The sequence below is a fragment of the Chrysochloris asiatica genome, unplaced genomic scaffold, assembly GCF_000296735.1.
Source record: "Chrysochloris asiatica unplaced genomic scaffold, ChrAsi1.0 scaffold00052, whole genome shotgun sequence".
In the NCBI taxonomy this organism is placed as follows: Eukaryota; Metazoa; Chordata; class Mammalia; order Afrosoricida; family Chrysochloridae; genus Chrysochloris; species Chrysochloris asiatica.
In genome coordinates, this window is record NW_006408570.1 from 91,155 (window position 1) to 107,342 (window position 16,188).

The window sequence follows — 16,188 nt, forward strand, 5'->3', positions numbered from 1 at the left end:
CACAGCCCAGTGCTTATCCCACAGTGCCACTGTTTCACGGAATACTATTGTTAAGTACCTTCGAGTTGGTTCTGACTCACAGAGACCCTGTGTAGGATTTCTGAGGAGCAATCGGTGAGTTTGAATGGCCTATCTTGCTGTTCAAACCGATCTTAGAGTTCAGCGCATTAACCCACAACACCACACCAGGACTCCTAGAGTACTATGCAACCCTTAAAATGTTCCCACATTGAGTAATTTCCAAGCTATTTTAAGTGAAAAAACTCAGCAGAACAGTACCTAAGCTGATAGACAAAGATTTTCTGAAAAAAATACCAGAGAAACTTAAATATTATTATTTGAGGGGATAGAATTGGGGTGGGGAAAAGAGGAGCTTTTAAGTTTCCATTTAAAATATACCCCGCTGTAGTAATTGATCAGGATCCCTGCATAATTAAATATTACTGTATTTTTCGATTTAAGTAATAATTTTTTCCCTAGTTGTAAGCAAAAAAATCAATGAATAACAGCAATAATCTCTATCGTTCACTGAGTGCCTTTGTGCCTGGCATTTCATATGCTCCAACGCAATTACCCTCCATAGCAAATTTACAAGGTAGGTAAAAACATCTCCATTTTACAGATAAGAAAACTGACATTGAGGGAAATGAATTGCAACAGCTAGAAATTGGAAAACGGTGAATTCGAACCCTAAATATGGACTCCCAAAGACCTGGCGGTCTTCGTTTGGGTCCTCTACCTCCCGCTCCAGGAGCGAAGTGCGCGCTTTAGTCGCTCGAGCCCCACATGGCGCAGCCCCCTCCCCCAAGTTGGGCGAATCCGCGGCCCCGACGCACACGGGCTACAAGCTCCTAGAGCGCGCCCGCACGCAGCTGCGCGAGCCCGGCGGCGGTGGCGGCGGTGACATCACAGCCCGAGCTTTCCTTTTCGGGAGTCCCCGGCACACATCCTGTGTCCATGTTTGGGCATTTACGTCACGGCGGCAGAACCCGGGCCTCCCGAAATGGCAGTGGCCGGGAGAGTCGGAAGCCCAGAACCAGAGCCTCCGCTGCTATATAAGTGGGGGGGACGCGGACTGGGGGAGCCTGGCTGCGTTTTGGAGAGGCAAGAAGCCGCCACCTCAGGCCGGTCCCGGCGAACAAGGGCGCCGCGGTCTCGCGACTCTTTGCCCAAAGACGAGCTCCTTGAACCAGGAACTCGGGCGCCTGGTTCTACGCGTCGCAGGGTGCCCCGACCACTGGTTTCCCCTCCAGCCGCGCGCCCCCAATCCCAGCGGGCGAGGCCCCCGGCGCCCCGCAGACGCCGCCGCGCCATGCTCCACCTCAGCGAGTTTTCTGGTCCCGACGCGCTCCTAATCAAGCCCACCGAGGGCTGTTGCACGGAATCCAGCATCGAACCCCGGCTGCCTGCCAGGGACACACCAGTGGCCAACGGTTACCCCGGAGGTAAGGAGCGTGGCCGGGGGCGTACTCGGACGGCAGCTCAGCACGGGGGCGCACAGTGCTTGAGAACGAGCAAGGACTAGGACTGGGACTAGAGAGCTGAAGGGGTAGCGGCCATGGGAGGCTCGGGGGCCTGGGGCGCGTACCCCTATTCCCATTTTCATACCCACCAGGCCGCCAGCGCCTCTGCAGGAACCTGTGCACGCATCAGGGCGTCCTTTTGCCTGTGCACGTGTGTTTTGCGTGTGCATGCTTATATGTGCATCTTGGAGGGTATTTCAGCTCCTAGCTGGTACAGTGTGCAAAAGGTACTTTGTGTCCGTGCACACCGTGGGCTTCGTGGGCAAGAGCTGCGGGTTCAGAAGGCTCCCTGTTTGAGGTGCCCAGAGTTGATTCCTGCTCTATCCTCAGCAGGCGACTTCTTGAGCTGGGCTTTGAGCAGCTGCGGCGCCGGGGGAAACTTAGCCGACTCCTGCTTCTTGGAGGGGCCTGCGCCCACGCCCCCTCCCGGCCTCAGCTACAGCGGTAGCTTTTTCATCCAGGCCGTACCTGAACATCCGCACGACCCAGAGGCACTCTTCAACCTCATGTCAGGCATCCTAGGCCTGACACCTTTTCCCGGCCCTGAGGTGGCAGCATCCCGGTCTGCACTAGATGTCCCCTTTCCTTCGGGCTCCGACGCTTTGCTGCCGGGTCTGCCAGACCTGTATTCTCCGGATCTGGGCTCTGCAGCCTTTCCGGAGGCGTTTTGGGAGGCTTCGCCCTCCGCGGGCGCCCCCTCGCAGTGCCTATACGAACCGCAGCTCTCCCCGCCCGACGTCAAGCCGGGCCTTCGAGCGCCTCCCGCCTCTCCAGCGCTGGACGCTACCTCTGCCTTCAGCGGTCCTTATTCTCCCTGGGAACTGCTCTCTAATGGGGCTCCAGGAAGCTGTGAGTTACAGGGAGGCTACCAGGCCACCCCCGAGGCCCGTTTCCCCGCCATGGGAGCCAAGATTGAAGACCTGCTGTCTATCAGCTGCCCGGCAGAGTTGCCGGCCGGCCCAGCCAACAGACTCTATCCCGCTGAGGCCTACGACGTTTTCCCTCTGGCCCCTGGTGACTTAGGGGAGGGGGCTGATGGCCTCCCTGGGCTCCTGACCCCTCCTGGTGGGGAGGGTGGGGGGAGCGGCGACGGTGGAGAGTTTCTGACCAGTACGCAGCCTCAGATTTCCCCACTGGGTCTCCGAAGCGCAGCGGAGGACTTACCGAAACCTCTAGTGGCAGACATCCCTGGGGGCAGTGGCGTGGCTGCTACTCCCGGGCCGCCACCCGCCCTATTCCCCCCAGCCAAGCCTCGACGCAAGGGGCGCCGGGGAGGCAAGTGCAGCGCTCGTTGCTTCTGTCCGCGGCCTCATGCCAAAGCCTTTGCTTGCCCAGTGGAGAGCTGTGTGCGCAGTTTTGCACGCTCAGACGAGCTCAACCGCCACTTGCGCATCCATACAGGCCACAAGCCCTTCCAGTGCCGTATATGCCTCCGCAACTTTAGCCGCAGCGACCACCTCACCACCCATGTGCGCACCCACACTGGTGAGAAGCCCTTCGCCTGCGACGTGTGCGGCCGCCGCTTCGCGCGCAGCGACGAGAAGAAAAGGCACAGCAAGGTGCACCTCAAGCAGAAGGCACGTGCCGAGGAGCGGCTCAAGGGCCTTGGCTTTTATTCGCTAGGCCTCTCCTTCGCCGCCCTGTGAGCGAAAAATGAGTCTGTAGATTAGGGCGCCGCCACTAGGCGTGCACAAGAAGACACCCCCCTCCCCTTCCTTCACCTCCCAATCGCTCCCCTTTCCATCTCTTCCCCCCGCGCCGCTGTGTGAGCCTCGGGTCCCGCCTTCAGTTTCAGTGAAGCACCCATCGCACACGTCCCGTTCAGCACTAGCTCTGCGGACAGCTCCCTCGGCCCTAGCTGCCAGCCTTGCTAGGGAAAAGCCTTCTCAGGTCACCCACTGAGTAGGCACTTCTTTGGGACTCAAGACAGTCTTTTTTGTACTTGGCGCACGCCCCACGCCCTTCCCATGCCCCTCAGAGACAGGCTGGGGCAGCGCCGAGCCGGTCTCGCGCGCGCGGGACTTTGTACAGCAATGTCGTTTCCAGCAGCCATTGGATGTAACGTTTTGCTTTGGGGTTATTTTTTGTTGTTGTTGTTAATTTTTGTAAAGCAGATGCTACTCTCAAGCAGTTGACAAAACTGTTTATTTTTGCAATTAAAATTATTGTGCTAAAAGCTTACTGAATCTGTCATCAAAGCTCCTGACCCTTTGCCCCCAGCATCTCTCCCAGGAGAATATGAGTAAAGTGTAGGAAGAAAAGGAAACTCCCCATGCTCATGAAGTCCAGGCTCTGAATTGAGAGGGAGTACATAAATCAAGACATATCACACACCTACTGTCAGGCACACCTGACAGGCATTGTGGCACCTAGTAAGCATTCAATAAATATGTTTGAATTAATGAATTACAGGTAGTCCCTGACTTATGAGGGGTTTCTGCTGGGCAGACTCAGTGGTAAGTAGGTTTTGCATGAGTAGGTATTCAACGGGTTGAATAACTCATTGCTGTTATTTTTTATCGCCTTTTATTATCAATATCTTTATAAAACTAGTCACTATTTGTCCATGGGGGTTAGAAATATCACATATAAACTTACAGGTATATTTTAAGATTGTATGTAGTACACATTACTAATAAGGTGTACAGAAAAAAAAAAAGAGACAATTTTAAGTATGGCTGTCTTAACTTGAATTCATTGTGAATCAGAGAGTACTTATAATTTAATCACAACTAACCTAAGGGCGTTGTGGGTTAATGCACCAGACTGTAAAGCCAGTTGAACTGCAAGGGCTGTGGTTCAAGCTCACCAGCTGCTCCTCAGAAACCCTATACAGGGTCACTATGGGTCGGAACCGACTCAATGGCACTTAACAACAAACAACAACAACCTAAGGGAGTCCTGGAGTGGTGCTGCAGGCTAATGCGCTGGACTGCAAGGTCGGTTTGAATTACAAGGTTGGAGTTTCAGCATCCCTATGAGTCGGAACCCAGTCAATGACATTTAACAATAACAGCAACAACATAAGGAGCTGTTTCTGGAACTTGTTTACAAGGTTTAGGTATCAAGCATTGTTCATATGTCTTCCTTAATCTTCACAAAGGAGCACTGATGGCACAATGGTTACGCAGTCAATCGCTAACTGAAAGGTCAATAGTTTGAACACATCAGCTGCTCTGTGGAAAAAAGACCTGGCAGGCTGTTTCTCTGAAGATTTCAGCCCAGTAAACCCTATGGGACAATTCTACTCTGTCATACAGTTCTCTGTGAATCACAATCAACTTGACAGGAAACAACCACCTCATAATCTGGAGTGAAGCAGGCATATAACCCATTTCAAAAATAGAAAGCAATGCAGTGATTAGATAACTTGCTGGGTAAAACACCTAAGAACAGAAAGGGTCAAACAGTTCTGCTTCCAAAGCATATGCTCCTTTTCCTACCCATGAATGGAAGCACCTGAGCTTAATAGCCGTTTGGAAAGGCTTCCTGCCGGCCCACTGCCATAGACTCATTGCCACAGGGCAGGGTAGAACTGCCTCTATAGGATTTCTGAGGCTATAAATCTTTATGGAAGCAGACTACCTCATTTTTCTCCCATGGAATGGCTGGTGGGTTCAAACCACTGATTTTTCCATTAACAGCCCAACACTTAACCAACTGTGGCACCAAGGCTCCTTGGTTTCCTGCCAGGAGGTGAGAAACAAGTTGGGCAAAGAGAGGGAGTCTCAGGCCGTAGTGACAGCAACAGCAGCAGAAGGCAGGATTTCTGTGCTGTCTGAGATTAGCCAGAATGTTCAGTGGCACAGAGGCTGCAGCACTGCCTATGCATCTGTTGGAGAATGACATCACTCAGAACATACCTGAGTCTGACTGATGGGCAGAGCCACACCCAGGAAGAGCAGGTGCTTGTCAGAGGCTCACAGTCATCTTAGTTACTCTTCCCACAAAGGATCTTCTCCAGGAGGTAGTACCAAGTCATGCACTCACCAGGACCTCTTTTCCCTAGCTCTCTTTCTAGGTGACTCTTTCAAGACTTTGAGGACTAGGGATGGTGAAGAAAAAGGAGATGGGAATGGTGGGAATGGGTCAGAATTGTCCCTCCCTTCATTCTGAGCTACTTGCCCCAAAGCTTTTTACATTCTGGAACCTTGCGCAAACCTTACAGCCTGAAAAGCCTGCCTACCCATCCCATCTCTTCTTTCTGCTAAGGATGGGAGAATGCCTGTTTCTGGGGGTTTCTTTCTTTTCTATTCTGAGCCGATCTCTTCTTGAATGACCAATCGCCTGGTTTCTTCATCCCTTCACTTTCAGCTTGGCTTGCTCTCCACCCTTACAGTTCAGTTTAAAAAACAAAACCACATCCTTTGCCACAAAGTCAACTTCAACTCTGACTCATGGTGACCCCATGTGCATCACAGTAGAACTGTGCTCCATAGGGCTTTCAGTGGTGATTTCTTTTTTAAAGTAGATTGCCAGGTCTGTCTTCTGAAGTGTGTCTGGGTAAACTCAAACCTCTGACTTTCTGGTTAGCAGCCAAGCTGTTACCCATTTGCACCACCCTGGGACTGCAGTTCACTTTACCAAAGGCAAAATGACCAAGTGAAATCTGCCCATTCCCTCTCCCATTTCTCTCTCTAGGTGCTAAATGCTTTCACGTGGTTGAGTATTTGGTATCTTTTAAGGAGCTCTGGTAGAGTCCTAGTGTAATACCATAGGACAAGCACTCGACCTCAAAGGTCAGTTTGAACCTCAAAGTAGGTGGTTCAAACTCACCAGTCGCTTCTCGGAAACAGGGTCGCTATGAGTAGGAACTGGCTCGACAGCACTTAACAACACCAGGAGCTCTAGTAGCATAGTGGTTATGAGTCAGGTCAGCAGTTCGAAACTACCAGCTGTTCTACAGGAGAAAGATGAGGCTTTCTGCTCCCGTAAAGATTTACAGCCTCAGAAGCCCTATACAGTGCGACTGTAAGTTGAAACCTACTCTACGGCATACCACCACCAAACTAATTTGCAAGCCATCAAGTCTAGCCTATAGAGACCCTATAGGACAGAAATACTCCATAGTGTTTCCAAAGTTGTAAATCTTATGGAAGCTGACTAATTACATCTTTTTCCCATAGAAAAAGATGCAGCTGGGAGCTCTTGCTTTAACCACTGCACTGCCAGGACTCACTTATTTAAAATAGATTCTGTCTAAAATCTAACCATTCTTCCATACATGCAGTTTCTGCTAAAGGTAAGCATAATTTGTTTTGGTCCCAGTTTTGAATCCCAGTTGGGCTTCACCTTTGACTCCTCCCTCCTCCAGGTGCCACCCAAACCCATTGGATCTTATTTAAGTTCTCCAAGGTCTTATCCACACTCATTCATGGTGCACTGCTTCATTTTATGTAATTTTTAGCTTATGAGCTCATGTTTGCTGGCGATTTCTCCAGAGCAGTTTTGTGCTTGTTCCTGCTAGGTACTCCAGGAGTATCATCTGATGGAAACCACTTTTAAATTTTTTTTTTTTTTACTGAGAATTGAGTGACAGTTTACAGAGCAGATCATCAGTTTTATATTCAACAAATCATACTTCAGATTATGAATCCCCTCCATGTACCATCAGTTAACAGTCTATACCTCTTTTCCCTTTAATGCTTGCATTTCTTCTGTGTTTCCTGCTACCTTCATCTTTCCTCTTGTTGTATGTTGCCTTCCCCACCACCCAGGTTAACAACATGTTCTACCTTCTATCCATTGAATAATTTTCCTTCCCTCTCCCACCATGGTACTGTAGTTGGTTATACGTTAAGGCTGCTAACCACAAGGTCAGATGAGGCTTTCTACTTCTGAAGATTTACATCCTTGAAAACCCTATACAAGGTCATTATGAGTCGGGACCAATACAAGGGCACACAACCACCAACAACCACCCACCCCTAATAACCATCATAGGAGGTTTTCTTTTAACAAGAAAACCTTTTCTTAGCTTTTTACAACAGTGGTTTCATACAATATTTGTTCTTCTGTGACTAATTTTACTCGGTATAATTTTGCTCCAGGTTAATCCATGTTATGAGGTGTTTGCTGATCCATCATTATTATTCAACGTTGCATAGTATTCCATTGTGTGTAAGTACAAAGTCCATTCTTGTGCTGATGGACATTTAGGTTGTCTCCAGCCTTTTGCTATTGTGAATAACATTGCAATGCTATTCACAATATGTATCTATTGTGAGACCAATCTTTATGTTGATGTCTTGGTGTTTCAATATACCATGCAGGTAATGTGACTTTAAACTCCAAAACCTGAATACTTATACATTCTCCAACCAGGGTGCAAGTCAAGATAGACACTCAATATGCTTCTCTCTCCAGGCCTTCTGGTGTTGGTCAAAGCATATCTCCTGCTTACAATTCTTAGTTTCACCTCCCTGGTTTTCAGTCCATGTAGATTTTCCTTATTTTCCTGCAAGTTTAGCTAAGCATTTCAGGAGATGCCTGGTATAGTTTGTGACGCATTCCAGATTTTCTGTTGTAGGAGGGTCGTTAGGTTATTGAGTCCACAATATTGCTGAAAACTGAAGCCAAAGGATGTCAGTGTTAAAACGTTTCCACATTTGTCCTTTCTGTGCCTACTGCTAGCACCTTGGTATAAGCCACCACCACACACACATACATTCCTCCTGGTTTTGACAATTGTCTGTTGTTAAGTTTTGTCAAGTCTGTTAGGACTCATAGCAATCTTGTATAGGGTTTCCAAGGCTGGTGGAGTTGAACTGTCAACCTTGCAGTCCAGTGTTTATCCAACAGCACCACACCGGAACTCTGACAATTGCCGAGAATCATATAATAACATTGTAGTTGGAAGAAACTTGTAAGAGCATTTTGTCCAACCCCATCATTGTATACAGGAGGAAACTGAGGCAGGCCTAAGAGTTCTGGGGATTTTTTAAACAGACACATGGACAGCGAGAGGCTCAGATGGGCCTTGTACATGGCACTTCCAGTTCCAAGACAAGCGCACATCCATATATCCATTGATTCCACAAATAGTGAGTGCTCACCATGTGCTGGGGGAATGTTCCCAACTTTTTTCCATTTCCAGGGCACCTGAGGAAGTCAACATACACTTGAGTCCTGAGTCTCCCTTTGGAGGTACAGAGAAGATTAATAAGAATCTTGATGAGGTGGAATGTGGGGGAAGTTTGACAATGTCTACTATTTCCTCTCCCTTCACTTCAGCCCCCATAGCCTGCTTACCCTATTCTAAACTGTTTGCCTGGGACAGATTACCCAATAAGCAAGGTAAGCACTTATCGTGCTTACTTACTCGTCTGCAATGAACAATTTCACGTTTTCACTACATCAAAGCAGTGCTTCCTTTGGTCTCTTCTACTTCCATTCCACACTGCACAGCACTAGCACGGTAAACTTCCTAAAACACCATTCATGGTATGTTGTTGTTGTTGTTAAGTAACTGTGGAGTCGGTTCTGACTCATAGTGACCCTGCACAGAATTTCCGAGGCTGCGAATCTTTACGGGAGCAGAAAGCCTCATCTTTTTCCCGTGGAACAGCTGGTAGTTTTGAACTGCTGACCTTAAGGTTAGCAGCCTGATTTGTAACCACTACGCTACGAGAGCTCCTTATTCATGGTATACTAGTGCTTTATCCCAAACCGACCTTGGTTTTTACCTTCCTTTCAATTGTTGTTGGGTGCCATCGAGTCAATTTTGCTGCGTAGTAACCCCATATGATAGGCTAGAACTGCCCCCATAGGGGTTTCCAGGCTGCCATCTTTCTGAGAGCAGACTGTCAGGTCTTTCTGAGTGAGTTCAAACCTCCAACTTTTGGTTAGCCCTGAAGCACTTACCCGGGCTCCTTACTCTTTCAGTTAAAGCCCTCCATATCTGATCCAAACTAAGCTTCCAACTTCCTTCCTCCCTTGTCTCTCTAAGATTTCTGCCCTCATGTTTACCGCAAATCCTCCCGACCCCCCACCCCCACCCCAACTACAACCTGAGCAGCCTTCAAAGGCAGAGACCATGTCTGATCCACCTTGTCTGATATCACCAAGACTACTAGCTAACACATTTGCTTAAATCACTAATTATTGTATTGATTGGTTGACCAGAAAAGCAGGCCTAAAAGGAGGAGAAAAGAGAAAGGAAAGAAGATGGCTGCAGAGTATGAAGCAGGGAAAGAGAAGAAAAGGCAGGAGGAAGAATCAGATGGGAGAGATGAACAGCAGCAGGCTTGAGGCCCTGTTCTGTGCATGGCGTTCCCAAGCGGGGCTACAGTTTTGACTGGTGTGGACCAGTCCCATCTCTCCAAGCCCATGAGTGGCACCTGGCCTCTGGGACCCCAGATGTGTCTGTTGCTCATCTCTTGCTTTCTTTTCGTTTCTCAGGCCCACATGGAGTGAGATTCAGTTTAACATTTTTAGAACCATGGTTCCCATAACAACCAAGCAGGAACTGTTGTTTGTGAAATGTATCATGGGTACATATGCACACATGCATGTGCACATAGATGTGCACAGCTCACACATGCACATGCATACATACATGCACACAGATACACAAATACACACATACTTACACACATATATACTGTATGGATTCAAATGTGCACACTTATAAATGTGCACATACTCATGCATGCACTTGTACATGCAAGTACACACTTCATGCACATGCATATACACATACCAACATATGCATTCAAATACGTGCTTGCTTATACAATTGCATGCACTGACAAACTCATGCACACGAGTACACAGTACACACACAGATGTATAGATGCATATCTACACACACATGAATTGCATGCATGCACACATACACAAAAGGCACACTCATATATTTGTTTTTAAGTGTTGTTTCAGGGAGCAGCTGGTGGCTTTGAATCACTGACCATGTGGTTAGCAATACAGTGCTTATGGTACAGCTCTATACAGGACTCCTTACAAATCTCTTTAAAAAATTTGTGTATATATTTGAAGCTTTTGGAATGTGCAGTAGCTCCATAAAACAAGCACTGGACTGCAAAACACAAAGTCAGTGGTTCCAACCTGCCAGCTGCTCAGAGAAAGATGAGGCTTTCTGCTCCTGCAAAGATTTTCAAAAGCCTTGGAAACCCTACAGTTAGTTGGTTGGTGGTGAGATGTGAAGCCAGTTCTGACTCATAGCAACCCTGCATAGGTTGTAAATCTTTATGGGAGCAGAAAGCCTCATCTTTCTCCCATAGAACAGCTGGTAGTTTTGAACTTCTGACCTTGAGGTTAGCAGCCTGACTCATAACCACTACACTACCAGAGCTCCTTTGGAAACCCTATACAGGGTTGCTATGAGTCGGAACCAACTCAACGGCACTTAACAACAACAATCTATCTAAAAAACTATTCGAGTTGCCATAGAGTCGATTCAGACTCAAACATGACCAAAATGATGTCATCACATTGACGGGAAGCAGAATAAGGACAGACAATTATCCCAACAACAAAGATGGAGCCAAGGTGCCTATAAATGGATATTTGGGGCTGTCTGGAAAAGTAGGTGTATATAGTGAGTCTTCATTTTAGCAGAACTCAGTCGTCTCCTTTACAGCAAAGGGTGGCAAGAAGACACTATGGTTACCCATAGACTTTGGTGGTGGTGATGTGCCACCAGTTTGGTTCCGATTCATAGCGATCCCATATAGGGTTTCCGAGGCTATAAATCTTTATTGGAGCAGAAAGCTTCATCTTTCTCCCGTGAAGTGACTGGTAGATCTGACCTTGTGGTTAGCAGCCCAGTTCATAATCTACTACACTACCAGGGCTCCTTAGAGTCTGGCAATTTAAGTTCAAATCCTGTTGGTGCCATTTGTTGAGACCTGAACTTTAGCATCCTGATCTGTATAAAGTGAGGATGATAATGATAATACCTACCTAATAAGATTCCTGGTGTGGTGCAGTAGGATCAGCACTGGACTACGAACCACAGGTCAGCAGTTCAAATCCACCAGCCACCCTTGGAAACCCTATACAGCGTCACTATAAGTCTTAACCAACTCAACAGCACTTAACAATAATAGGTTTATGGCTAAGCACTCAAATACCTAGCTGAAAGGTTTATGGTTTGAATCTAGTCAGAAGTGCCTCAGAAGACAGGTCTGGCAATCTGTTTCCAAAAGTCAGAGCACTGAAAACCCTATGGAGCAGTTCTACTTTGTACACATGGAGTCAAGTTGAGTCAAAACCAACTCATTAGCAACCACCAGGTCTTTTAAGAAGACAATATGCATTAGCTTGATGTCTGGCACTTGGTTAAAAAGAGCTGTTGATTTCTTCTTCACTCAATCTAAGATTTCCTGGAGGAGGAAGGACATTCTACTGAAAGGAAGAAAAGAAGTTTAAGTGGGAAGAGGAGAGAGTTTGACCAGATTTGCCAGCATCAGACCTCAGTCCTTAATTTGTCTCTGCACCAAAGGCAATCAATCTTACAACAAATCTACAAATTATCTTTCCTAAAACCAAATGCCCCAATGCCTCTGCCATCACAGAAATAAGATAAGGTCAAGGGAAGTCCTCATCAACCTTAGATTTACTGGCGAATGCTGGGCTATATTGGATTCCTGCTCTGCTGCAGCAGACTGCCTCTCATAGCCTTGGTGCACAGCCTGAAAAGCCTCTTCCCTTTTCCTCATCCGAGGCTCAACTGAAACCCTCCCAGATTTCTTAAGACTCCTCAGCAGCCTGCAAACCTCCTCCATGTCTAGGACAGCCAGACTGTTTCCTTCCTCACTAGCTGGATAAGGGCAGGACACTACACTAGGCGCTTGTCTCAGGAAACCAGACGTCGGGCATGGTCAAGTTGGAAGTGGGGGTGGGTAGTCGGAAACCAGGGCCACGGAGCCACTGCCTCTTTCCTCCTCTTCTAGGTCCAAGGTGAGATTTGTGATAGGAACATATACTCCCAGACGACACCTCAGAAGACATGAGGGTGCCTGGCTGCAGCAACCCTTTCCCCCAGCTCCCATGATTCTCTTGGGACGCTAGAAGGGGTCAGTCTAAGCTATCTCTGTAATGACCACATGTCCAATCCAAGAGGTTACCCAGGCCACGACCTAGGTTTGTCCATGCCTACGAGGCCACTTAGAACTCTGGTACAAGGAGCTCTGGTAGCGTAGTGGTTACGAATCGTGTTGCAAACCTCAAGCTCAGCAGTTCGAAACTAACAGCTGCTCCGCAGGAGAAAGATGAGGCTTTCTGCTCCCGTAAAGATTTACAGCCTCGAAAATCCTGTACAGGCCCTCGCCCGCCTCTCCACCAGTAGGACCGTCCACCTCGGTACGAGTGGGAGCACGCCCACGCAAGAGTGTGAGGTAGAAAGGTTCGGATTTGGCGACAATCTCTAAAGGTGGGCAGTGGAGGCCACTGCTGGACGTGACTGGGACGTGAAGAGTGCATTGAGCGGTGTCGGAAGTCAGGAAGGCAGGGAGGAGCGCAGCACTAGCATTCCCTTCGCGGCTACCCCCGCCCCCACGAAAGACGCCGCAGACCCCTCCCCCATCGAAGCCACCTTCAGCGAAAAATGTGGGGTACCCTACACGGCAGCTTCAGGCTGCGTCTGCCAACCCCCAGCTAGCAGCAGAGCCCGCCCCGAAGGAGGGGCCGGCTCCGCCCCACCTCCTCGCCTCCTCCTTCCCCCATCCCTTCCTTTCCTTCATCCGCGCGCCCCCTCCTCCCTCCTCCTTCTCCATCCTTCCCCCACCCGGTTTGTGCGCCCCTCCCGCTGCGACTGGCTTGGAGGCTCGGCCGCCCCCGCCCCGAGAGGGAGGCGGGGGCCCAAGCCGCGGCGGCCACCGGAGACTACGAAGGGGGACGGGATCCGAGGCCCCGAGGCGGCCCTGCGTCTGGACCCCGCACCCAGGGGCCGCCTCTGCACCCCAACCGAGGGCCGCGGGGCCTGTCCTCGCTGCGGGGTGGAGGAGGTAAGGGCGAGTCTCGGGAGCGCTGTTGAACTGCTCCAGGAGAGGGAGGGCGGGGAGGACCCCCGAGCCCTTGCCTCCTCCTTCCCATCTCCCTACAGCTCTCGGGAGGCCCGCGAGGCCGCCCTACAAGCAGGGATTCTGAACAGGCCAGGCCAGAAGCAGGGAAGAGGTTAATTTAAGGAATTAAAATCTGACCGATTTGAGACCAGGCTGCCCTTCCCCCCTCTCACCTGGGGCTCCCTGAACCTGGCTGGGGGGCAGGGGGCGGGCTCAAGATCCCCACCAGGACGCTGGATCCTAAAGAGGGAGGCTTCTCAAATCAAAGTCCTCCCCACCTGCATCTGGATGGGGTGCGGTGGGATGGGGTGGGGGGCGGGGAAAGGACTCGTTGTTGAGGCCTGGCTAGACACCTGTGCGGGAGTCTGAAGGTGGGAGGGTTTGGGTGCCTCTGCGTGCTGGTGTGCACGTGTGGTAGTCTGGAGGTGTGTACGCCTGTTTCTGTATCTTCACATCGGAGTGCCTGCGCGAGTGTGTGCAGACGGCTTTTCGGGATGTGAGTGTGCCCCACTGCATTGCTTTGCATGTGAGTGTGTGACTACCCACAATCTGCACAATCTGCCTGTAAGCATGGAGTGGGGCCTGCTGGTTCCTTAGGCTGAATCTGCAGCGAGGGGCCCAGATGGTTTTCTGGGTGTGGGATCCAGGTGTTGGAGTCTGTGTGTGTGACCTTGGGAGCTGTATGCATGTTTGCAGGCAAGTGGGGAGGAGGAAAGCTTAGAACAGAGAAGGCAGAGTCGGCACTGCTTAGGAAGCAGAGGACTGGATTCATTGACCCTGTGGGTCTTTTCCAGGTTGGAGCGACTACAGTGGGAGGTGCACGTTAGCGCTCAGCCTTTTAGGGGGGAGGGTCAGAGGGTTTTAGAGAGACTGGGGACATTCCTTTATTCCTCACCCACAGGGGCATAAGAGGGGCATAATGGAATTGGAATAAAAGGAAACCTCTTATTTAGAGCCAGAGAACAGAGCTGAACTCAACCCAGACTCTCTGAGTGGGTGGGGGAGGGAGGAGAAATAGCTATTATCTGGGGACATTTCCAGCTGCCTCCCCTTTCTTAAAATACCTCCTCCACCTGCATACAGATGCTTCTGAAAGCACTGAGTTTAGAGCTTCATAAATCCATCTATTACCATTCAAACCTTCCTCTCCACTTTCTGTTATTTCCACCTTTTCTGCTTCTCTCCTGCATGTGGATTCTATATGGAGAGAGGAAAGGACTGTTCGGCCCTGCCAGGCTTCACTAAGGGAGGGAGGGGAGATAGCCAGGGGCATGATGGGGAGCTGAAATTGTGGGTGGGGTGTGAGAAGAGACTATCTGAGGCCATCAAAAAACAAACTGTGATGTCTTAATTTTGCCTGATCTGCATATAATAGAAAAAGAGATTTAAGGTGTGGTGCTGTAGGATACACACTGGACTGCTATCCACGAGCTGCTTCTTGGAAACCCTATACAGGGTTACGAACTGACTTGACTGCGCTTAACAAGAAGCTTGGTTTTAATTATGGAACTCTGGTGGTTTAAGCGGAGTCCTGGTGTGGCGCTGTAGGGTAAGGACTTGATCATAAGGTCGGTTTGAACTGCAAGGCTGGTGTTTCAGACTCACCACCCTCTCCTTGGAAACTTCATATAGGGTCGCTATGGATTGGAAGTAACCCCTTGGCACTTAACAACAACAGTGGTTAAAGCACTCAGCTGCTTTTCGAAGGTCTGTGGTTCAAACCCACCAGCTGCTCTGTGGGAGAAATATGTGGCAGTCTGCTCCCTTTATAGTCTTTATAACTACAAAAACTCAAAAACCAAACCTATAAAGTCTATTCTGACTCATAGTGAGCCTATGTTGTTGGGGTGTTGTTAAGTGCCGTCAAGTCAGTTCCGACTCATAGTGACCCTGAATAGGATTTCCAAGGCTGTAAATCTTTACGGGAGCAGAAAGCCTCATCTTTCTCCCGCAGAATAGCTGGTAGTTTTGAACTGCTGACTTTGCGGTTCACAGCCTGATTCGTAACCGCTACCAGAGTTCCTTAGACAGAGTAAAACTGTTGTGTTGGGATTCTGAGACTGTAAGACCCTCTAAAACTTTAAGGTTAGCAGCCCAATGCCTAACCCACTGTACCAACAGGGCTCCTTTCCTATAGCCTTGGAAATCCTATGGGGCAGGTCTGTTCTGTCCTGTAGGGTCATTACAAGTTGGCATCAACTTAATTGCAACAGGTTTGGTTTGATTTGAGCTTAGTTTTTGTTTTTGGAATATGTGAAATGGGAAAGGAATCGTGGTTGTTGGAATGGTATTTGCCATCCTACCTTTGACTTCCCTGGACCTTCCTACCTCTCTGGTAATGCACAACACTTTTTATTCATTCATTCAACAAATATTTAAGGAGCCCTGGTAGTATAGTGGGTTATGTGTTGGTCTGCTAACTGCAAGGTCAGCAGTTCAAATCCATCAGCCGCTCCTCCGGAGAAAGATGAGGTTTTTTGTTCCCGTATAGATTTACAGCCTCAGAAACCCTATACCCCAGGGTTGCTATGAGTCGGAAGGACTCAACAATACAACCACAACCACCACAACTACTGTGGGCTTGCCTGTGAATATTATAGTGTTGGTGCTACATTCTATTTCCAATTCAGCACAGTGCT

General features: G+C 49.1%; 1 protein-coding gene across 1 annotated transcript; it reads left to right on the forward strand.

Moving 5' to 3' along the window:
• Window positions 1–1,003: 1,003 nt before the first annotated feature.
• EGR4 (early growth response 4) lies at window positions 1,004–3,212 on the forward strand. The gene is made up of 2 exons (XM_006862878.1): window positions 1,004–1,445; window positions 1,854–3,212. Exons 1-2 carry the CDS (start codon window positions 1,004–1,006, stop codon window positions 3,167–3,169), a joined length of 1,758 nt encoding a protein of 585 aa, XP_006862940.1. The 3' UTR covers window positions 3,170–3,212.
• The last annotated feature ends 12,976 nt before the right edge of the window (window positions 3,213–16,188 follow it).